General features: G+C 35.4%; 1 protein-coding gene across 1 annotated transcript in view; it reads left to right on the top strand.

Annotated features, from left to right (window-relative positions):
* Positions 1–25,432, top strand: part of LOC126458447 (phospholipid transfer protein C2CD2L) — a 598,436-nt gene that overhangs the window by 505,401 nt on the left and 67,603 nt on the right. Inside the window, exons 10-13 of the mRNA XM_050095510.1 lie at positions 3,078–3,104; positions 6,946–6,990; positions 20,835–20,919; positions 24,586–24,771. Coding sequence (XP_049951467.1) covers positions 3,078–3,104; positions 6,946–6,990; positions 20,835–20,919; positions 24,586–24,771 — 343 coding nt within the window. The remainder of the gene's footprint in view (positions 1–3,077; positions 3,105–6,945; positions 6,991–20,834; positions 20,920–24,585; positions 24,772–25,432) is intronic.

The following is a 25,432-nucleotide window of genomic DNA, read 5'->3' as shown; positions in this document are numbered from 1 at the left end:
TCAGTCAGCAGAAATAAAGAGCTGAACCCAAGACTTCCGTGTGTAATGCTCTTGGCAAGTAAACTGCCCAGGCTTGGCTCATAATCTTTCACCACTGCAGTAGCACCAGCACCTTTCTCCTACTTCTCAACTATACAGGTCTTGTACATACCTTGGTAGATTGGCACTTATGTGAAGGGTATCTTCTATTAAACGATTTAGCCACAAGATTTATTTCAAGAATATCCCTATTGTTGTCAGCTTCCTCAAGAAGAGTTCCTGTTGAGTTTTAAAGTTGAGAGAGGTACTACCAGAATGAAAGCTGTTATGGTAGCTTGCAAGTTTTTCTTGGATAGCTCATTTATTAAGTGCATCATACACATAAGGCAAAGGTACTAGTCCAGCACATGATTTTAATCTGCTAAGAAATCCAGAGAAACACATACTCTGCTGTCATCTAATGACTGTATAATTATACTGATTGTTGCTTTTTCTGTTAATTTTCACTTTCTATTGCCATTCTAAGTTGTACATAGAACAGAGAAAAAATCTATGCGACATGAATATTTCTAAGATTTTTGAGAATCTATGTATTTGAGAGACAAGCTTGTAGTTATTAAAATCCTTGTTACTTTTTGTGCATGTTGGTACAAACTTGTTTATTTTCAGTCTTTTCGGAAATATTCTTGCACGAAAGAACTATTACTATGCTCATCAATGATGTAAGTGCTTCATCATCGACATGCTATATTAGACTGTCTTGAATTTCATCACCACCAGAGTGTTCCTTGCCTTTAATTTCTGTACCTTTTTTTTACAGGTCCTATTTTGAAGTTACATTCAGAACACTGAGATGCATTGTTTTAGTGGTAGCTTATAGGACAGTTTACTTGTAGAATGCTACTTTTCTATTAAATTTTCTAGCATGCCTACTTGGTAATATTTGAAAATACCTGCAATTTACCATCTGTAATTACTGTTTTTTATAATTCTCATTGACATGACTTCTATTTGATCCTTTACAAAATTATCACTTGTTTCACAACTGATAACATTCTCAGCTGCTTTCAGCTTTCTTCATTATGAGGGCATTTATTAGTTTCCTGCAATTATTTTCCAACTGCTTGTGTCAGTATCTCAGTTATTCAATGTATTTTTCTATTGTGTTCTCATAATTTTTAGTAATCTATTGCTTTTCCCCACTGCCTAGTTTTGATTTTGAGGCTAAACAACATAAAAATAAGTTAACATACTGAGATACAGATCATATTTATCATCTGTATTCTGGGCATAAAATGTTTCAGGCAAAGGCTTTTGATTTATTTTTAGTTTAGCTAGCTAATGATCTTTATTTCTTTCTTCATCTGACCCTACACAGTTCTAGAACTCTGCTTCTGCTGACAAAGAGCAGTTCTTCATGGTGATAAAATACTTGAGTTAAAACAACCAATATTTACACCAGTATCTATCAATTTTTCCGACATTGGTAATGGTATTGCTAAGTGATAGTCTAAATTAGTATTCTTCTAGATATGCACCTTATGCCTCTCTGTTATCTTATAGCAGAATTTCTTCAAGTTATTGTTTTAGTTTCAGTTCTTTCCTAGTGTTGAATATTTAGGTTGAGACACTCCACTCTTTCCTGTCACATTGCCTTATGATAAATTTTCTAACTTTCCAGAAGGTGCTAATCCTCGACTTGGTTGTCTGTATGAACAAAAACTCTTAATCTTGTTGCTTCCATTGCACTGAAAATTGGTGGCATCAGCTGTGAAATCTTTTGTTATGGATAACAAAGGCTATTCTGTTACCACCTTTCTACTCAGCTGTATTTATTGATTTAATTTATTTGCAATTCATACTGAAGCAATTACAGCTTGATCTTCAAGCATGTCGCACTGTTAACAGTGTGATATACCATTAGACATACATTCTTTTAATGTACCCCAGCATGTTCTAGTTTTGTGACTATAACACCGTCCTTAAGCTATCACCTGTAATCACTGTAAGTTCAAACAGAGGTGCTACATTAATTAGTTAAAAACAGACAGTGGGTCTTATCAAGTGTGAAGATCACAGATTGTGATAACATTGACAGTGAAAAAGAAGGTTACTCATTTATCATATGAGGAAATGAACTCTCTCATTTTTTATGTTAAATGTAATGATTTGTTTGTCTTATGATTATAAATGGATAAGACAGTTGACAGAAGATTCAATGAGATGGGTTCGTATTTGAAAGCTTAAGATTACCATGTTAAAATATTCCATGTTAAAATATTCATGATTAGTAAGTTGTGCTCTCCATAAGGAGAACAACGGAGAAATTGACGAATGCCTGTGTTAAGAGAGGAGTGACCTGGCACAAGGACCTGGAACTGTTAATTAATGTGGTAGAAGCAAAGACTGGTGTTCAGCCTCTGGATAAACAATGGCAGGATTAGCAATATTAAGTTAACTATAGATCTCACATAAGGATATGTCACCCTTTCATCCTGGACTCATTCATTATCCTTCATTCAGATCCTAACTCCTCTCACACAGCCCTAAATGCACAAAAAGAAATACAATTACGGGTTACTGTGTGCTTGGTATTTTGTTTGCTACACAACTCATTAAAATCATTATTTTTGAAGATATGAAATAGTTCAGAAGCCATATCCAGGTAACTCTGAACCCTTGTTTTGTTAAATCAGCCATTTTTTTATTCATGTTACTTTCAGAATGTTCTCCAAAAATCAAACCATTGCTCTTTTGGGTGTGGTTTACATCCCACTTCAGCATTAAATTTGCTTGATCGGTGTGTTTGTACTCCTGTATTCACCTTTTATATGAGAATACCTTCTTGGTAGTGCTGCATGTGGAGAAAGTTCCTTTACACCTTATGAAAGCAGTAAACTTTTTGGCTTCAATATCCATGTCCTTAACATTCTTCATTAATTATGTGATAGTAATAATGTTTTATCCCTGTCTGCTTTCATACTTGCTGTGTTGTGTTATTATGAAGAGTGATGCAATGAAACCTGCTTGTTGATTGATAGTTGATATTCTCTACTAATTGTGTGTTGTTTTCTTGTTGCTCCTTTGGGCATATTCAGGAGCCACAACACAGGCAGCTGGTGAAGGTAAGATGATTCAGATTCCCTTACTTTGTAGAAAAATGCTGTATTTAAAACTTGCAAATTTCTAATGAAATTGTTGATTGTAATTAGCTTTTGTATTTAATTTAAAAAGGTGTTTGAGTATTAACTCCTGAAGTCAAACCCATTGTGAAAATTTTGGGTGGCAAATGTTATGAGATAAAAAAAAATGAAAAGTGATTTCCTTTAAAACATTAGAATGTCATTTCTTATAGTATTGTGAGACAATTCATAGAGCTACCAGTTCTTTTGAATGACACCTCTTTGATATATTTAGCTTACTTATGGAGGGTATAAAATTTAAAATTCACAGATAATGGAACAAATTTATAAAATCGCAGTAAAAATTTGGTCATAGCAAAAATGCTAAAAAAGCAGAGGATCAGTGAAGAAACTGGAGGAGTAATATACAGGCATATGCTCGAAAAGAAATAAAATTGATGTGCTAACTGAATCAGGGCATGATGAATGATAACCTCAAATAACAATAAGGAAAGATAGAGGATCATGTATTTGCAATGATGGAAAAAAAGAAATTAAGCATAAAGACTGAAAAAAATTAAGACAGAAGAAGAATGCTTCTCATCAAACACACACTCTGAAATCAATAACTAGTTTATTTTTATTAACACAAGTTTAACAGACACACAGAAGATTATGGTTATTGAAGTTTAATTTTTAAAGTCTATAGTTTTGTAACCATGAGCAAAAGTGAAAGGAATTGTTCACAAATCAGAGGAGTTACACTTTAAATTATTTAACTGGATAGATAAAAAATCTACTCACCAAGTGGCGGCAGAACACACACATAAAAGACTGTTGGGATTGGCAAGCTTTTGGAGCCAGTAGCTCCTTCTTCAGACAGAAGGGTTGAAGGGGAGAGAAGAAGGGTGAAGGAAAAGGACGGGAGAGGTCTAGGAAAAGGGGTAGGTTTCGGGAAAGTCACCCAGAACTGTGGGTCAGGGGAGACTTACCTATGGTATGAGAAGGAAAGACTGATTGTTGGGGACTGCATCAGATGAGATTTGAAAACCTGAGAGCTTAAAGGTGGAAGATAGGGTAATATGCAAGAGAGAGATTTCTACTAAAGCACCATGCACGAGTTAATAAGAGTGAAAATCTAAGTGCATTGTACGTAACAGAGGTGGGACAGGGGAGGGAGGGGGGGAGGGACACTGAAAAATAGATGGGAAAGACAATGAAAGATGTAGAAAACTAAAACAGAGAGAGTCAAAGAGTAGTTACAGTGAAGAAAAGCTGAGACAGAAGAAATTAACATAAATTAAGGCCAGGTGGGTGGCAAGAACCAAGGACACGTTGTAGTGCTTGTTCCCACCTGCTGAGCTCTGAGAAACTGGTGTCTGGGGGAAGAATCCAGATGGCATGTGTAGTGAAACAGGCACCGAGGTCACGAGTGTCATATTGTAGAGCATACTCTGCAACAGGATATTGTGAGTTGCCAGTATACACCCTCTGCCTATGCCCATTCATCCTAATTGATAATTGTTACATACAATATAGTTAGGTTTTCACACCTATTAACTCATGCACGATGTTTTAGTAGTTATCTCTGTCTTGGATATTAACCCGTCTTCCACCTTTAAGTTATGAGGTTTTCAAATTTTGTCCGATGCAGTCCCCAACAATCAGTCTTTCCTTCTCATCCCGTATGGTAAGTCTACCCTGACCCTCGGTTCTGGGTGACTTTCACAAAATCTGCCTCTTTTCCTAGACCTCTCCAATCCTTTTCCTTCACCCTTTTTTGGTCTCCTTCAACCCTTCAGTCTGAAGAAGGAGCCACTGGCTCCGAAAGCTTGCCAATCACAACATTCTTTTACATGTGTGTTCTGACACGGCTTGGTGAGTAGATTTTTTATCTATCCAATAAAATAACATTACATATATTGTTGGAAAGGATGCGGTACTGTGTGGCTCTGTTGTTTGATGACATTGTTCCATTTTAAACTGGTTCTAAGGCTAGTTGGCAAAAAAATACAAGCCATTAGAAACTAGTCATGAAGGACAAAACATCATTGACAAGGGTTGTCAAATTAAATTTGAGTGGGAGATAAAATATAAGTAATTTTGACAATTAGTATCGAACTGGGGCAGAGGGTTCTGAGTGACTGTGCACTGTCATGGTGATACAATGTAGTTAGTAGAGCTTATTTAATATTTGAGGCAGTTATAATTGCCTTTAGTACCTTTTATGTCTCTAGCTGTTCCAGTTTTGCCATTAGGTGAGTAAAAACTCTTCCCATATTATTTGAACAAGATAAATGATCAACAATATAAAATCTTAAATACCATAGAATTTGAAATGTGTGCTGGAAATGTATTTGCTGCCAGAGAAGTATGTGCATCTAACTGAATGAGTCCATTGATATAACTTCTACAAGCAATATGCTAAAATAATAAATAGAGAACATCAGTTTCAGATTATAAATGAAGATAATCTAAGAAACAAAAAAAATTATAAAGATAGATTTCTCCCATCAGTGATGTCATCATAGTTAAATTTTCCAAGTTCTGCTCAAGATCAATTGCATGATTATGAACAAAAAGGTAAAATTATAAAAATTGCAGCTAATTACTGCAACAAGCTTACTCATATACTGATTTAATGTAATTGGATAGGTTAAAAAGTCTACTCATCAAGCAACAGTGGGAGAAAACACATATAAAGGTTAAAGAAATGCGCAAGCTTTCAGAGCCAGTGGCTCCTCCTTCTGGCAGAAGGCTGAAGGGGGAGGAAGAGGGATGGAGGTAAAGGACTGGCAACATTTAGGAAATGGGTAGAGTTCAGAAAAGTCGTCCAGAACCCCAGATCAGAGAAGACTTACTGGACAGGATGAGAAGGAAAGACTTGTTGGGGACTGCACCAGATGATATTTGGAAATATCAATGTCCAAATCTGGTGCAGTGTGACTTTTCCAAGCTCTCTCTGTTTAAAATTTTCCCAGTGAATTGAATGTTGAAACAAATTTCAGACTTGTAGATGGCTGTCACTGAATTCATTGCATGATGTTTCAGCTGGGCACTTCCCAGTCATCTTCAGGTGGGCCATCAGTTGTGCAGTGCATTCAATGAGGACCAGCTGCAATCCTGAAATTGTCTGAACTCTCTCCCAGTTTCCTAAACGTTGCCAGTCCTTTTCGTTCATCCCTCTTCTTTTCCTTTCTATCCTTCTGCTCTGAAAGCTTGCACATTTCTTTAAGTCCTATAAGTGTTTTCTCCTGCTACCACTTGGTGAGTAGATTTTTTTTTATCCATCCAGTTATGTTATATTTTCAAAAACTGATTATTTTTGCATACTGATTTGATTTATGAGGGAACTTTTATAGGGAATTTGATTCATATAGGAGGGGTTGTACATAAAATGCATCGGATAAAGGGTATTTGTATTGTGTTGCCTTCCCCCATTTATTTATTTATTTTTATTTTTTTATTTGCACAAATCATATTCCTATTTATCAAAAAACTACCTTTCTTCAAAACATTTGGATTGTCCTTTTTTATAATACCTATTTTTGCATCTAAATGTGTTTTAATATTAAAGCCCCATGTAAATATTGATGCTTCAGTGGCAAGAGTAGCTTATGCTGTAAGTGAATATGTAGTGTGTTGAATTGGCTGTAAATATAGGTACATTTATACAAGCTTAAGTTTTGTGTGTTTTGTAATTATTTGTGTCACATGATTTTTTTAATTTTTTGTACGAGCATTTGTATCTCTTAACCTGGCAGAAGAATCCATTAATGTTTCTGTAACAAATAATTCAACCCATGTATAGTTCCTCATGTTGTTTTTTTGTCCCTGCATCCAGGTTGAACAGACTGACACTGGCAGATGGCATGAAGTTGCAGATGAGGTAGATTGCCACTATTTATACCATTTACCAACAGCTAACATAGTACTAACACCTTTCCCATAACCAGCTTTACAACCCTGAGTCAATAAAAGCTGTAAGTATGGATCCCACCTTTAAGCAACATTGTAATATTAGTAACTGCTTTAGTTTATAGCACACATTTATCCTCATCTTGTTCTCACATTCTGAAGCTGTCAATAATGCTAGATAGTTTAAAGTTATCTCGTTATTCAACAGCTTAGTAGGCAGCAACATCAAAATTGATTAATGGTTATGTTGTCAATCGTACAATTCCACAAGTACTCAAGTTATGGCATAAATTTGAATATGTTGTTGTTACGTAAGTCTTATGTGGCACAGTGATTTCTGTGCTACTGGAAAACACTTGGTAGAATAAAATCCAGTGAGTGAATAAAGATGAGCCCAAACAATGTAACAAAAGTGTTGAGCTTTAGATTGCCAAATAAGCAAGAACTGGAATACGGTAGCTCAGTTCATGAACCTGGATTCTTCTTCAGAGCTGACAGCCTCTGCCCCCCCCCTCCTCTTCCCCTCCTTATTTTTTCCCTGACTGCAGAATAAATTCTGAAATCAGAATGCCTCCAATATATGGTGACCACTAAATGCCTCCAATATATGGCGAGTAGCCATCTTTATTCTCTCGATTTATCATGTTCTGACAGTATTATGAAAAGGATAGTTGCTACTCACCATATAGTGGAGAGGCTGAGTTGCAGATAGGTACAACTAAAGACTATCATAAAATAAGCTTTTGACCAACAAGGTCTTTGTCAATACACCCCCCCCCCCCCCCCTCCACACACACAGATATATATATATGACCATAGACAGTGTCAGTCTCTTTGTTGTGCATATCTGCGTCTCAGCATCTCCGCTGTATGGTGAGTAGCAACTATCCTTTTCATAATATTGTTACATTCCATCCTGGATTTTCCATTGTTAGAGTATCACATTCTGAGATGTACATCACATTAATCATAATTCTTGGGCTTCTCTATGCAAATAGTAGACTGTTAAATAATAGTGCAAACCAAAGTCTTTTGGAAAAGAGGTGGATAGAAATTGGACAAATCAGTTTGAAGGTTGTGGTGAATTTAAAAATAATTCTACATATTTATCATTGGAAATTCCTCTCTTTGAAGTTTAGTGGTAAATTTCATGATTGTTATCTTTAAAGAGGAAAATGTCATGAGATTAATAGTCAGCATCTCCAGGAATGAGATGCAGCAATAACTAAACCAGCAAATGAACAGTTAGAGACCAAAGATGATGACAAGAGTGTTTCAAATATTATTTTGTGATAATGATCTTTCTTATAAAGAGTATGATTAAAAAAAAAAAAAATTCGAACCACTCTTGGGAGAAAAACAAATATTTTCCAGAAAATCAGTTCTTGTGCAGGTTGGGAGCAAGGGGTACTATCAGCAGCTGAAACATGTCCTGTTAAGTAACTGATTTTAATTCTCAGAATAACGTCTACTGGTCTGCTCTAGAACAAAATTCTGCAGAACTTCCTAATATGAGAGCCATTCATTAATTTATCTCTGACTAGCTATTAAAAAATTAAAAAATTGATAAATTTTTATATACAATCTGTACTTACATGTTGATGTCACTTTTACACATACTCACCACCCTAATTCAAGCATTCATCATACCATCAACCAGGTTTCTTTTCCCTTCATCGAAGAATGAGGCTGTGTGATCCTCCAGCCCATTATTGACAACATCCTTTAGCTTATTGTCTGTCGCAAAATGCTGAGTAGGCAGTCAGGTCTTACCTTGGGGAAGAGATGAAATTTGCTTGGTGTCAAGTTTGGACTGTACAGAGAATGTTGAAAAATCATCCAGCCAAAAAGTCTTATATTTTTATTTCATTCGATACACAGTATGGGGTCATCCTTTGTCAAGGATAACAATTTCTCAGTAATCATCACAAATTGTTCATTTTGGATTGACCTTTGGTGTTTCCAAAATTTCTCATACTTTTCATTTAAGAAATCTATTGTCCAAATTCCTTTGTGATCCCAAACCATGTAATCATCATTTAGTGGTTTGGCGGTGTTTGTCTGAATGTTTTGGCTTATTGATAGAATGAGTGTACATCAACAATTTGGATTATTCCTTAGTTTCAGAGGTCATGTTCTACACAAATGTCCCACCCCTAGCCATGATTCTGTTTAGGTATTCCTCCCCATCTTCATGGTAGCAGTAAAGGACTGTCAAGACCGATTCTATTCTTTCAGTTTTGTAAACATTGGTTAGATATTTTGGCACTCACCTTGGAAAAAGCTTATAATAATCTAACATCTCTGTGACTATCTTGAAAAAGCTGTTCTTGAAACCTGAGGGACATCTTCAGAAAGTTCAGAAATTGTGAACCCGTGTCCCACATGCACAATTTTGTCAATATCTTGTGCAGGTTCATCAATCACATCTGAATGTCTTTCTCAGCCACTTCCATCATGCACATCTGTGCAACCAACCTTGAATTTTTTGTACCACAGCCTCACAAAACCATCACTCACAACCCTATACTCATACACATGACATAATAGATGATGAATCTTGGTGGCATTGCCTCCTCTGCTCGCAGAAAATGAATGATAGAATGTACCTAATGAGTGGTGGGAGAGACAGTCAGTTGCACTTTAAAGCAGTGTGTTTTTAATTTCCACCAAAATAAATGAATCTTATTACAAACTTGGTTATAATAGAGGGAAACATTCCACATAGGAAAAATATATCTAAAAACAAAGATGATGTGACTTACCAAATGAAAGTGCTGGCAGGTCGACAGACACACAAACAAACACAAACATACACACAAAATTCAAGCTTTCGCAACAAACTGTTGCCTCATCAGACATCATGTCTGCTTGTGTCTGTATATGTGTGGATGGATATGTGTGTGTGTGCGCGAGTGTATACCCGTCCTTTTTTCCCCCTAAGATAAGTCTTTCCGCTCCCGGGATTGGAATGACTCCTTACCCTCTCCCTTAAAACCCACATCCTTTCGTCTTTCCCTCTCCTTCCCTCTTTCCTGATGAGGCAACAGTTTGTTGCGAAAGCTTGAATTTTGTGTGTATGTTTGTGTTTGTTTGTGTGTCTGTTGACCTGCCAGCACTTTCATTTGGTAAGTCACATCATCTTTGTTTGTAGATATATTATTACAAACTTGTATTCAGATAAGTCTGTGGAAACATTACAATCCACCTATCAACATTTCTTTTTGAATGTGGAGATTTGGGCTATATTTGTGAAGCAGTACTGCATCAGGACAGAAGAGTCATTAACTAAACTTGTCTCAGACAACCATGGCCTGAAAATTGTGTGTATTTATAGAGAGTGTTTTGGTATTTTCCTTTATGTGTGAACTCCTTCTGTAATGACCTCATTTCTGAGACATTGAATTTTAATATTTCTTCTCCCTTTTCTTATTTTTTCATACAAGCTAGCTCTTTACTGGTGCCATGCCATAAATTTCCAGGCATGGTTGGCAATCAACATGTTAGAACTGGTTCCATGTAGCTATTAGATCTTAAACTGAATTAGAAAAAAGATAAGTAAGTGTAGTGATTGGTCTATTGAATGTAATTTAAAGGACATAATAGAAGCACACGAACACACTGCTAGAGATCTGCTGCTAGTATAGTTTCCAGTGATACTACAGTACTAAAAAGTTTCGGAAGCTTCAGATTTTTGTACCTTGATTGAGTTAGTTAGTTTTGTGTTCTGTTGATCATTTGCACATAAATCATAATGATGTGGAATGAATCATTTTACATTCACATCACAGATTAATTTGTAAATATGGCTACAATATGAAAATTTATAAGTTGTTCCCTTCTTATTATTGTTATTAAATATACAGATGTGAGTCAGTAATTCCTACCTGCCACCTTTCACACATTGCGATAATAGAAATTCATGTATGAAACAAAATGAATAGTCAAGGGGAAACTTTTTCAGTTGATTTTCAAATTTTACTTTTTTGTCTGACAGACATTTTATATCACTGAGTAAATATTCAAAAATTTTCATTCATTATTATGCACTCCTTTTTGTGCTGAAGGCAATCTTAATGTGGCTAATGAATGTCATGTTTTCTTCTGGTATTGTATTTATGTACATCATTGTTCAATTTGAGCCACAGTGATTATTTACAACAAACTTCATGAAGGAATGCATATACTGTGAAGCAGTAGTCAGAATGCCCAGCTCCTTAAACAGATGCCTACAGAATGAGTGTGGGTGAGCCCCAAGTATTGTTCTTACAGCACGTTTTTGAGTGTTGAAAATGTTCATTCTTAAGTATGAGCTACCCCAGAACATTATTCCATGTGACATTATTGAATGAAAATATGCAAAAATACATCAACTTACTGATATGTCTCAATAGTTGCAAAGAGTGCAAAGGTGGTTGATGTAAGTTGTTTTCGGAGTTCCAAAATATATTTTTCCAGTTTAAATTATCATTAGTAGCACACCTAAGAATCTCAAATTTCTACACTATTTATTATTTTTTGACCGTATGTTACACTCTTCATTGGTGTATACCTCTAGATGTGCGGAACTGAATATGAAGTATCTTTTTAAAATTGATAGTGGGACCAAACGAGTCGGTGACACTTTTAAGAACATTGTTTGCCCATTCTTCTGTTGCTGGGTGTATGCTTGAACTGATTATAATACTAACGTTACCCACAAAAAGAACTAATTCTGCTTGTTGTATATTAGATGAAAGATCATTTGCATATGTGAGGAACAATGGCAGACCTGAGATTGAGCCTTGAGAAATCCCTTATGTGATCTGTCCAGTCAGAGGTATCTTCCCCGATCACATTCATTGAATTACTAATTACAACTTTCTGCTTTCTTTTGGTTAGACATGACATTATCCATTGGTTTGCTATACCATCTATTGCATAGAACCTCAGAATATCTTGGAGGATATTGTGGTTCACATAGTCAGGTGCCTTAGATAGGTCACATAAAATGCTAACTGGTGCTAATTTGATATTTAATGCTTGCAAAATTTGGTGAGTAGAGCGTAAATGGCATTCTCAATAGAGCAACTGCAACATGTGATTTACTGAAGATATTGTTGGTGCTCAGATGGTGTGGTGTTCTAGAATACGTCCCCTTGTCAAAAATTTTGGAAAATTATGAGAGTAGTGAAACAGGTTGGTAGTTTGCAACATCAATCCTACCACCTTTCATATAGAGGGGCGTAACAGTGGCACATTTCAATCTCTCTGGAAAAATGCCTTGAGTAAGTGATGCATTACATATTTGAGATAGACAGGGCTTAATATATGGGCACAAATGTTTAGTACTCCATTGGAAACACCATCAAATCCATGTGAGATTTTATTTTTGAGAGAATATATAATCTTCCTTATTTCAGAAAGAGAAATTTGTTATACATTCATATGGTTGAATTTCATGAGAGTTGCTTTTTGACATACTGTTTTGATTTTTCTCTTCAACTGTTTGTCCATACATTTTCTACTGTATTTAAGAAATGATTATTTAATACATTTGCTACCTGTGACTCATCATTTTTAGTCCTCCCATTTAATTGAAAAGTGATGTTATCTTGTTACTTGGCCATTTGTCCTGCCTCTCATTTCACTACATTCCATACAGCCTTAAGTCTGTTGTTAGGATTACTTGTTTCTGACATAATGTGCATTTTCCTTGATTTTTTAATAACTTTTCTTAGTAATTATGAGCATTTTTTGTAGTTTGAAACAACACAAGGACCTTTACTTGTACTTGCCAATAGATAAACTCCATTTTCCTTTCACAAAGTACTTTAATCCCTCTAGTGACCCATGGTTTTTTACATTTTTGTTTTATGCTCTTTTTGATTACCTTATGAGGAAAGCTGTTTTCAGATAATGTTGAAATTGTTGTGGATTAAATTAAATTATATGTTAGCATTTGGTTCATTATAATTTTCACCACAGGTCATCTCTTGTAAACTATAATAAAAAACATTTTTATGTATACTGTAAGGCACATTACATTACATTAATACTCATTCCATAAATCATGAGTACGACATTTTGTAATGATGTGGAATGTGTCAGTTTAACATAAGTTTTCTTTACACAATATAATTAATTTTTTTTACAGTTATTACTTCATATCTAAAAGCGCATCATGATCGGAGAGAGCATTTATTAGTGGGTAAACAGTTATTTCCTTCTTCAGTGAAAACATTATCATGTAGCATCTTAATGTCTTAATTACTGAGATTAAATTATAGCCTACAAGTAAGGTTTCCAGATCATTTTTTCCTGTCATAAACCCTTAGAAAGTCTCCATTAAAATCACCACAGACTATTAACTGCTGGCTGCTGTCTGACCATAAAGAATCCAAATTTCTCATAAAGAGAATTATTACAGTTAAAAGTGAATGATTTTTCAGTATTAGTTCACTAGAACACACTTGCAAGTGCTGATCACTTTAAAATCTACTTGTCTTGATGTTTTGAACCTCTGTTTGTTCTGCCTTCATGTATGTAACAATTCCTCCTATACCCATGTTAGTTCTAGAAGAGTAAGATGCTGGAGTATAATCCTTTATATTTAACTTCTCTAACCCTGTGGTTATGTGGTGCTCAGATAGGCACAAGACATCTACCTTTTCTGAGCTCTGTAAATTTTCTAAACCGAAAATAAGGTCTTCCAGCTTACTATCCAAATCTGTGCATTCTTATGCCTTTTGTGTTTCTCTTTTGTCGTTTTAACTTCCTTCATAATAGGGCATCCGAATGCTGATTCTAACTTCAAAAAGGTACCTCTGACATAAGTAATCACTTGCTTTGTGTGATGATGGCCTCCGAACATTTTCCGCAGGAACCTCAGCCAACCTATCTTTCCCTCTCATGTTCAAGTGTAGGCCATATCTAGTATACCCCATCTCCCAAATGTAGTAACAAGCCATTGTGTATATTTCTATCTCAGTCGCATTTATAACATATTTCTTTCATACTACATTACCTTTAGGAATTATCTGGATCCAGAAGATGCACCTGAGTATAAAAACCTGAGGGTCTGTATGAAAGCTTTCTTTGAAAAGTGTGATACTGGCATCTCATATTTATATACAGGTAAAATAAATATCTTTGTATTGTTGGAATACAGCAATTGTGGCAAATCATAAATTAGTGATGTCATAAATATGGTAGCTCCTTATGCCTGGTCTGAGCGATAAAAGATAAACAGTTTCATTAATCTTGTCATTAAGAACAAAACAAAAAGTCAGGCTGCAGTTTATTGGCAGGATTCTGCAGAAGGTACAGCTTCTTTACAGAAGAGGTAATTTATGTAACATGCTCAAATATCAACTCTAAGAGAGGTACTTCACATAATATACTGAAATCTCAACCTTATCTGGTGTTTTGTGAATCCAGTATAACTGAAAAAAATAGAAGTCTGAAGGTTTTTCCTTTTCATGATGAGACTATTTGGTCAGCATGAGAATGTTACAAATGACCAACAAATTTCGTTGAATGCAAGATTACAGGAAAGGTCTTACGCATCTTGTGAAACACTACCTTTAAATTCTTGAAAATGTGTTTGCAGCAGATTAGAAGCAAATGCTACAACCTTTCCTCTTGATGTACAAATTGTATAAGGTCACACTCATAAAATCAAGAGTGTTAGCACATTTACAAAAGTAAAAGTACACAGGCAATTGTTTTACACCCAAGAGTAGAAGGAGAATGGAAGAAAATTACACTTGTGCAAGGTACTATCTTCTGGTGATATGAGGGGACTTCAAAACATAAGTTACACATGTTGTCCCATGCTAAGGTCATTGCACAGCAAGTATGGTGCATTGTCAGAAGAGAGAGTGCATGTTCTGGATTTCCTGTAGACGTAGTTCTGCTGTGGTATGGTTAACAGGTGCACCCCAGGGTGTGAGTGAAATGGTGCAGCAACTGTAAATGTACTTGAAAGTTGAAGTATGTAGGACAGTATGATTCTTATGGGCAAACATATAAATTACACACATTCACATTGAAATTCTGTCAGTTTGTGGACCAAATGCAGTGTCACACCCAGCTGTAGTGAAATGATGCCAACAATTTGACCAAGGTTGCAGAGACATGGCTGATGCTTATTGGGAAGGAAGGCCAACATTGACTACAGATTACAATGTCCAGGCCATTGAAGAAATGATACACAGCTATCACATATTTTCCAACAATGAGGATGTCTCATCTCGAATGGCTTCATCACCAAGGAGCAGATTTCTGTCATTAAGGAAATGAATGATTGGTAGAACGTTCTGACAGTAGTTTGCAGAGACTTGGTGACTGTGTTGGAAAATAGTGTCATATATCTGGTACACTTTGAAATGTAGTGCCGCATTCAATAAAAGTTACTTGGCCTGCCATAATAATGTGTAACTTACTTTTTGAAGTCCCTCTACAATGGCTTGCAGAGAGTGGCCTCGGCAGCTGGAGACAGTGGTCATCCATGTGTGAGCTGCATTGGCATGAATGTGTGTGTGTGTGTGTGTGTGTGTGTGTGTGTGTGTGTGTGTGTGTGTGTGTGTGTGTGTGTGTTGTCTACTTCAGAAGAAGGCCTTCTGGCTGAAAGCTTACATGTTTAGTAGTCTGTGTGTCATGCCCATCAGCAACTCAACATCTCTACTATACGGTGCGTAACAATCTGTCCTTTTCACAATATTGTCATTATTCCATTCTGGATTTTCCATTGTTCAAGTTTAATTAATAGAAGTTTCAGATTATGGTACAATGAATTCTATCTTTTCTGTTAGAAAATAGTGAGAAAGGGTAAACAAGGCACCCAATTACCGAGTGCAAGTTCGTTCATTTATGGGTCATTTGAGCTCCTGCTGTATCACACAGCAAATGAAGATGAGGAGAAAAGCTGCTCTTATATGCCACCTTGACTTCCATTATTGTGTCCTTAGACATACTGGTGTCAAGCTGACTAAGAAGTGTTGTACTGTACATTAGTAACTCATATTGTAGAATACAGTGTAGTTATCTGTGCGTGTATTACATGCAGTTTTAATCATTGCAGCTACTCTAGCCACTCATATCGACGACAGTCTTCTTGGAATGCGCATGTAATATAGCTATACTGAAATGGCATATTAAGTAATAACACAGAGCTGCTGTTGTTGAAATTATTGTTTCAAGCCTACTTACTGACCTTCAAAAATATTGATGAAGATAGGGAGTACTTTCTGTAGTCAAGTCAGAGGACATTATGGGACCTGCCCCAGTATCTGACATGTGCCTAACTGGCTGGTATAAGTGGCTACATAAAAAAATATGCTCTTGAAAAAAGTAAAAGGTATCTAGAAAATTGTAATAACCAATTTTCTGCAAATTTTAAACAAAAGATTTTTCTAAAATGTAGACAAATTAAATATTTTGTACAAAATTGACAGTGTCACATGTACTATTGATTTTTAGCCAGATAAAAATGTGTATATCCAGAAACATGTTACCTTTCTGACTACCGATAATTTTTCACACAGGCTTTGTTGCATTTCAAACAAGCACATGTACTGTGTAACATGTTCTTATTCTGCAAGGACCAATCCAATGATATGCCATGTGAAACAATAGTCTCTCCAGGTGCTAGATTGTACCCAACACTAGTGAGTATGGGGAAGAGATAAAAATGATGGAGACCGTTTTACCACTGTTTGACAGAAATGCTAGGGAACTCTTGTTTCAGCTCTGTTTTGCTACATTTGCATGTGTCTGGATTTCAGGTGAGTGCAGAAATGCACCTGTACTGAAGGAAATGATATAATTTCCCTGCAAAATTATAGGATGAGATGGAGGGGTAACAAGTCCACTCTATTGCCTCCTATCTCCACGCCCCCCTCCCCCCTCCATACACACACACACACACACACACACACACACACACACACACACACACACACACACACATATGTACTCTCTCTCTCTCTCTCTCTCTCTCTCTCTCTCTCTCTCTCTGTGATAAATATTTTTGCAGTGTGGCACGCGTGGATGTTGTGTTTGTGTTGTCAAGGGCCATTTGGAAAATGAAAGTGAAAAGAAGGGAGCAGCTCCAAGGAGACTGGCGAGCTTAACATCCTCACACCCTCATCTGACTGATGGATTAGCAGTCTCATTTGCCATTGTTCCAAGACTCTTTAGAGAGATTTGAAATTTAACCGAAAACATTGACACAGTCTTAACCAAAGACTTCACACTCACTGTCTTTCTGTTGCCAAAGATTTATTTCACTACCAGATGTCAGCCCAGGTATCTTAGCTGAGCATCACCAAACTAGAAAATGTTAGTGATCCAAGTACCAAGGCATGTTGATGTTTTAATAGAATTTTTAACACAGTTCTAATTGAACTTTCCTTGCAACGTATGAGCTCTGCTGATGTATTTCTGATAACTTGATGAACAAAAGAAAGCTAATTATGGAAAAAGTCATGTATGGACTATGATCTCTAACACATCTTACAGTTTTGCTTTATGTTGGTTTCAGCGTACAGGTAAAAATAAAATTGAAAGTAATAAAATATTTTTCTACATAGTTGCCGCCATTGTTCAGACAGAAGGTGCAAAATTGGGGCTTTAATGGAGGTGATAGAACTGCCCCCAACCAAATTGTTCAGTAAAGCTTTGAGTGACACCGGAAGAATGGGAATGTGCATTATCATGAAGCAACACAGGGCCTCAACTGAGCATTCCACACCTTTTGTTTTGAGTTGCATGTTGAAGTTTCTCAGTGTTTGACAGTATCATACTACACTGATGGTATCACTTCTTGGAAATTACTAAGAAGTAGAATACCTTATCTGCCCCAGACCACAGTGTATATGATCTTTTGCGCTGACAGTATTGTTTTAAATTTTTGATTTTTTGAGGATTGGGATTGCATCGACTCCATCGACTGTTGTTTTGATTCTGTACAAGTTGATAATGAATTTGAGCTGCCTTAACATTCTTTGTGTTGAATAACAGTGTAACAGGGTGCACATCACAGTTGACAGGCTCAGAGATTGTGTTAAATATTTTAAACAATTCCTAACACATGTAAACACAACACAATTAGGCTGTAATCGTGTCAGCGGAAGGACAATGAACCAGAGAGATGAGTGCAAATGTGCAGAACTGCAGTGCTTTGGTGGTGGTACAACGAAATGATTTTTACTTTCTGGATACACTGTGTAGTCTGTCTGATAATTTAATTTCTGTGGCAAAATTCAACAGTTATGCTCTGTCTAGTGATTTCATTTGAACAGAACATAGAAGTGGGGGTAGGGGAGGAACCATCACAAAACTATATTTCATAACATAACTGAAAGTAAAAATTACAGTTGAAATATCAGCAGTGAAGTTAGTTGTGAACAAAGTGGCTCTGATCGTTACAGAGCTGTACAGATTTTATAGTGCTGCAGTTGACAGTTTCTTACAAAATATGGAGAAAAAAAGATTAATAATATATGTAGGAAACATAAAGATATAGGAATAATTTTTACTGGTGTTTCTACTATAGACGCCTTGAAATACACTAAAGATTATGAACACTTTAATTATATGCTGCTTAACTGTATCTTGTTAGATGGACTTGATGGGTCAGTTAGACCAACCAAAACAGCTCTAGCTGTATGTTTCATAGCTACACCATTCTTGATGTAACTTTGTTGTATCATGAGAAAGAGCGCTCTTGGTAAAGTGTGTATTTGTCATAGTAGTGAAATACAGTCAGAAGATATGATATAAAGAATTAATACAAGCCTGGATTACAGTGGGGCTTCTATATACTAAGAAATTTGCAAAAGCTTGTGTATTATTTGTGTGCTAATACTCTAACATAAAGATTAAACAGTGCTTAGGAAAGGCAGCCACTCACTTGCCGATGACTGTAGAAAAGATATTTGTTTTCATAACTTTGTAAACAGTATTAATTTATGAAAGTGACAATAAATGAATCATTATAGATCGTTCTTTTCTTTCTAAGGTTAGATTTTGTTGCATCTTATAAATGTGTCTAACAATTTAAAGTAAATTTTTTATGTACTTTCCATCTTAAGAAGGCCAGTTGTTGCATGAATGAAACACAACATTCTTCTTGTTGATATATACACAATAAATGTTAATATATGTTAATCATAAGCTTTGTGACACCTTTCAGTGTTTCATTCAAATGAACAGTATTTCTTTCACAAATTTTTCATTTTAAAACATAAAGTTATTTTCTAAACTGCAAATGAGAACACTGTTTATTCGAAGTATGAACAAAGTAGAAATGAAATATGAGGTCTTATTTTCAATTTCCTATGTAGGAGAGCAACTTGAGATTCCCACAGTATCACTGTGGATAATGCTTATCAAATATCGATCCTTGTTATAGTTTTTACTTCTCTCTTTCTTTTTATTCTCCCCTTACTACAAGGTTTGGTATCACATTGGTATCATATTTGTGACTGAGACTTGCCTTTTATCTTATGCAACAGATCTGATGAGAGGCTATGGTACCAAAAAGCGTAATAATATGAAGAACAGAAGAAAAGCAAAATTTGTGATCAAGCCCTAATATTTGATAAGTGCTAAGAAAACAGTCATTGATATCCAAAAGTATTTCTTGTCTTCAATGGTAACAATGTGGAGAAGATTCTAACAAAAGTGTGTTTTCCTCTTGACACCACCTGTTGGTTAAATCAACAAAAATTAAAGTGCATTCACTATTACTGAATTCTTTTCAGTAATAAAATTAAAATAAATTTATGTATATAATTCATTTTTGAACCAGCAGCTGCTGTGTATGCATTTAGTATTCGAATGTTCACTTTCAAAGTCCCGTGTCATATATTTACATACATGCCATGCACTACACATGTTAAGTAATTTCTAATGGAATGTGGTGGCTTAAACCATTTTAAACTCTCATCCTTGACGATGGTCCAAGACCGAAACCAGTAGAATTTGGGTTTAAAAAAAAAAAAAAACAACTGATGGTTCAAATATGCATTTTATACATTACTTAACGGCTGTTGGCAGTCACCTTCAAAAAATGTTTAAAATAAGTTTAACTGAAGAAACTGTTAAATTACAAAAAGAGAGGAATGTTTGGCCAATAATAAGCTCCAGGAGGTGAAATTTCAAATACTGCCAATGCAGATACTCAAAAGTAGTGGGGAAAAACTTTCCAAACTTTCAAAAGTTTTATGTTTCTTCATTAGAGAGGAAGTAGGGGTTCTAGGGAAAAAGAGGGGCAAATCACTCAGATCCCACATTGGGAGGGATCCACATGTTGTAATAACATCATTTTTTTAATGTTCCATGTGGCCATAGTTGTCTAGAGGGTAGAACACCAAACTCTTGCCTGGATTCAGTCCCAGGTGGGGCAGTGATATTTTCTCATTCCAGCACGGCACCAAGTCCACACAGCCTGCCATAAGTTAACAAATGAATACCAGTTTTCTTTCCCGAGGGTAAAAGGCAGCTGGGACCATGGGCCTGCCACCCTCCCCCTCCTAGTGCTATGGAAAAAAGGGCTGTACTCTATCTACAGCCAGGCCAGTAGCCCAGTCATGGGCTGTACTCCACGTACTTTACTTTACCCATTTTATTAAGTGTACTTTACTTTACCCATTTTATTAAGTGTTCCATAAGTTAATAGTAATTGAGTATGACTTAAGTGGGGCTACTGTCTCAAAAAGACACATCTTTGATGTACTGATTACCTAAATTTGGACTAAATATTCAGATGTCAATATGGAGTGCCTTTTTTTCTTTAGTATAATTAAGATACATTTCATTACTTTTCAGCAAGGCACAAAGGAAACAGCAGCACTACCACCCTCGGGGCAGGATGGCATGCAGACAACCACACCAACATCTACCCTCACAGATGGTACTAATATTCTTTATTTACATAAAATTGTGAAATAAAATACTTGAGCATATTGAAAAAAAAGTAGAAATATCTTGTACTGTAGCAGCCATTTATCACCCCATCAATAGGAAATCAGTAGGAGAAGTAAAACAGATGATAGTGTATAAAATATTAAAGTAATGACTTAACTAGCATTAGTTTTCATCTGATTTATCAGTATTTATTTATTAATTTTGCCTGCTCTTCTTGTAGTAAACAGTGCGCCAGAATGTGCAACATACTGGATATGTGTTTCATTTTCTGTCCACACCTCTGTCTGTTGGTCATTATCTATGTCATCCTGCCTGCTTGTAAATGTATGTCTGCCTGTGAGTGTTCATTGAATTCCACACAAACCTACAAATCCTGCACCACTTAATGTTTCTTTACCTCTTTGAGCTACAATGTGCTATGTAAATTTTGCTTAATTTGCAGATGTACATTATTGACATGGAAGAAAGAAAAACTTCAAAAGTGCAAAATATGATTTCAGTATAACAATTATTTTTCTGTTTATAATGGTTATACATGACACTTTTGTGGGGGAGAAATCATGCATTGACCGACACTATCTGAATCTAAAATAGTCACAAACAAAGAGATGCAAAATACTGTGGATCTGAAGCTACAGTCATTTGGTCATTTTCATTTATTACCGAGAATAAATAAATTCATCTAATAGGTGCTGTTCTTGAAATCATCCTAGATTAAAACTAATGTGATAAATGTCAGGACAAAAATATGTTAATGAAAAAAAGTGCTCTATATGATATAAAAAAGATATGTTATTTGGCTTCACAAATAGAACTGAAGCAATGTGACAAGAATGACTACAGAGACAAACAGATCATAGATCAGTTGGTTTGAACAAGAAAACTGTGTAATGTGTGGAAGATAGAACCTCTGTCACAGTATTTATCTGAGATTTCTGTCAATGACTAGTATAATTGAGAGAAAATGTCATTATAGTAATGAAGTGATAAATATTTAAAAGTACTTCAGTCTATATTTTATACACTGCAGCAGGTGTTTTATGACTCAGCATCTGGAAAGGGAGGAGCTTATATAACCATTAAAGATGCTGGCAAATTAAGTTCACATGCATAAAATGCACAGTCAGAAGGTTGTGCATGTACTGGAACTCGGTTTTGGTTTTTACTACCACTGGAACTTAGAGCTGTATCACCCTTATTCCATTTGTATGTATACCTTCTAGTTAAGGACACACAGGTTGCAAAAGTGGCATCCAATTGAAAGGCTTGCACCTGGTCACTGAACAACACAAAATTCATCAATTAACACTCTAATTGAAAATGAACTGCATTAAATTACAATAACTTTGCTTGAAAGAAGTTAGAGTGATAGGAAATGAAACATATCACCACTACACTGAAAATATACTAACATCAAATGGATATGTGTGTACACAAAAGATTCTGATGATTCATGAAGTACATTGATAGTAGTTGCTGCAGTTTCCATTGAGACCCTATGAAATGTGGGCATGTAAAGTAAAAGAATGTGAAGGCTGTTTTACAATATAAATCATACCAAAAGATATGTTAGTCAGTACTATTGTGAAGAAATTATTAGTGCTACATTACTGACATTGCACTTCAGCAAAATTATTGTACAGAAAGAAAGTTTATTTTATAGAAAAGTTTGACAAAGTGAACATGACAAAGTTGGACTACAAATACAGGTTTTTCTGTTATTTGTTGGAAATATAAGAAATTTGCTGGTGTCGAAAGGCTGTACCTCTTTGATTACTGGCAGTTAGGATGCACATATTACCACATTAAGGAAAATGACAGTTAGAAGCAAAGAACTGGCCATTAATTCATATAAAATGGATTCTATTTAGATTCTCATATGTAGTAGAATACTTGCAGATTTCTCTTCCTAATAGTAAAAAAGCAAATTACTTTGAATATCTGTAGCACGGAACAGAGATTACATAAAAAATAGATGCAAGTAAACAAAATAGAAAACTTAATTCAGGAGAACCAGGATGCTTGAGAAAGAAAGGAAGGAACAAATGTAAAAGGTTGCAGGAATTCAAAATGAAAGAGAAAAATACAGCCCATTTCCAGACTAAAGAAAACTGTAAGTGTGGAAGAAGAATGAAATAATAAATTTGGTCATGTCCACTGCATGCATTCCATTCTAAAGTTTTAACAAGATTCTGATCATTTAATCTGCAGTTTCAGTACTTTTTGTCTTTATATTTGTCCTGTGTAGAAAAAAAATCATTATCTTCTTCTGAAATGATAGGCTCTTCATTAAACATACAGGAAAGTCGCTCTCTCTGTCTAAAATCTAACAGTATTATGAGAAGGATAGATTGCTACACACTGTAAAAATGATGTGTTGAGTTGCAGTCAGGTATGATGAAGAAACTGTTATAAATGTTTTCAGCCAAAAACTTCTTAAGAAAAGAAAAAGATTCTGGCTGGAAATAGTGCTTGTGTGCGTGCGTGCGTGCGTGTGTGTGTGTGTGTGTGTGTGTGTGTGTGTGTGTGTGCATGCGTGCGTGCGTGTGTGGAAGGCTTTGGCCAGAAGTTGTATACAACAGTTTTATCATCATGCCTGTCTGCAACTCGGTGTGTCATCTTTACAATGAATAGCAATCTATCCTTTTCATAATATTGTTGACATTCCAACCTGGCATTTCCTTTGTTCAACTTTCTAAAATTTTAAATTTTATAATCATTTTATCCTGTAGGATAATTTTATTATTTAGTCTGCTGTCAACTGACAGATTCATTATTTGTGGTTGTTCCTTTCATTTCACTGTAGCACATCTCAGTACGCTCATGAAGTTTTACTTTAATTTTACACAATGGCAAGAGTTATGATAAATTGAACTTATAGCTCATAACACAGAAGGAAAGGATGGAACATGTAGTTAAGGCTGTTAAAAGCTTTATTTTTGTGTTGTTCATTAATTATATTGTTTCCATAGGTAGCTAAATGTGCTATTTATTCTGAGAGGAAAACTAATAATGAAAGCAGATGCATTTTTCTGGGCTCTCTATAAGCTTAATATTTAATTTTCACATCCAATAAATACCACCAAAAGTCTTCAACTTATCAGTATAGTAATCACATATACTTTATGGCACAGGAAATCCATTCTGGAGCTATACAAACCCGTTTTGGACAAAATATAAGGAATAAGTAATGTTAGATTTCATTCTTTAAATATTTAACGTCATATTTCTCTAGTAACCCTTATTTGTCTAATGCATGAATACCATTTGAAATCTATGAGTATTTGAATTTTTCTAAAATCAAACTTACTTTGTAGTATAAACTTTTTTCTTGGCTGTTCAGTGAATTATTCCATATAAGTCATTACCAGACCCTTATCTGTAATTACCATTACCACTGTTACCAAGCAGACAGGTCTCTCGAACTCACAGGAGAGAATACTATTTATTTATTTCTTGCAGTATTTCACCAAACATATCAATGAATGGAGAGTTGGAAGGAAACACCATTGCCTACAATTTTGACATTGTATTTTATTTCACATTATACAGATAATTTTAAGGACAACAAAAGAAGCAGCATGTATCTGTGAAAAAGTACTCCATTCAAAGATTGATTAGCAAGAGCTAATCACATGCAACCCTTTTACAGATAGGGGTAGGAGTAGAAGAAAAAAGAGAGATTTCTTTGGAACTATCAAGAGGCGCTTGGGTCGCTCAAAAACACGATCTAAGTCAGTGGATCCAGGTGAACGAGATGATTCACTGAATCGTGATGCATCAATAAATCGATCTATATCAGCAGATAGGGCTCGAGATCCATCTGCTCACTCAACTGGTAATTTACTTTCTCTTTATATAACATTTTAATAAGAGCTGTCAAAGCATGAAGGGCACATATCTCGGTGAGTTGCTATAATAGTTTATTAATTTGTGCTTAACCATGTTGATTGCATCATTGAATGAAATTTTTACACACTAATGTGTTGTGATTAACAATAATATGGACACATTAGTCCTATATTTTGTACACTAGAGGCTCAAGAATCCAAAGGGTGCAATTTTTTCATGTTCTTTCATATCTTCTTTTATTTCTTTAGTAGATTGTTATTTGAGCTGAATATTTTATCTGCTTCCACCAAAGGCTTGGTGCATTTATAGATGTAGACACTAGAGATTCTATCGACTAAAAATCATATTCAGTTGAAGATATTTGCAGTGAATAATCTTAACTGTTTTCTCAGTTAGTGGCGAATCTTCAGACTTGGACAGATAGCAAATGATAGAAGTGTATATTGAGGAAAGATTGGTCATGACTTGTCTCATTTCTTCATCACTCATTGTTTCATTTATGCATTGGACTAGACGATATTAGTGTCTAATTTCATATTTGCTTAGTTGAATAAGAAAATTTTGAACACAGAGTAAAAGAAAGGAGAACATTGGGGAAACAAAGTAAGAAGATAAGGAAAGCTTAAAATGGGGACCGAAACATTGGA

Source organism: Schistocerca serialis, chromosome 2, assembly GCF_023864345.2.
Source record: "Schistocerca serialis cubense isolate TAMUIC-IGC-003099 chromosome 2, iqSchSeri2.2, whole genome shotgun sequence".
Lineage (NCBI taxonomy): Eukaryota > Metazoa > Arthropoda > Insecta > Orthoptera > Acrididae > Schistocerca > Schistocerca serialis.
The sequence above is the reverse complement of the archived record's forward strand: the minus strand, read 5'-3'. Positions and strand labels throughout refer to the sequence as shown.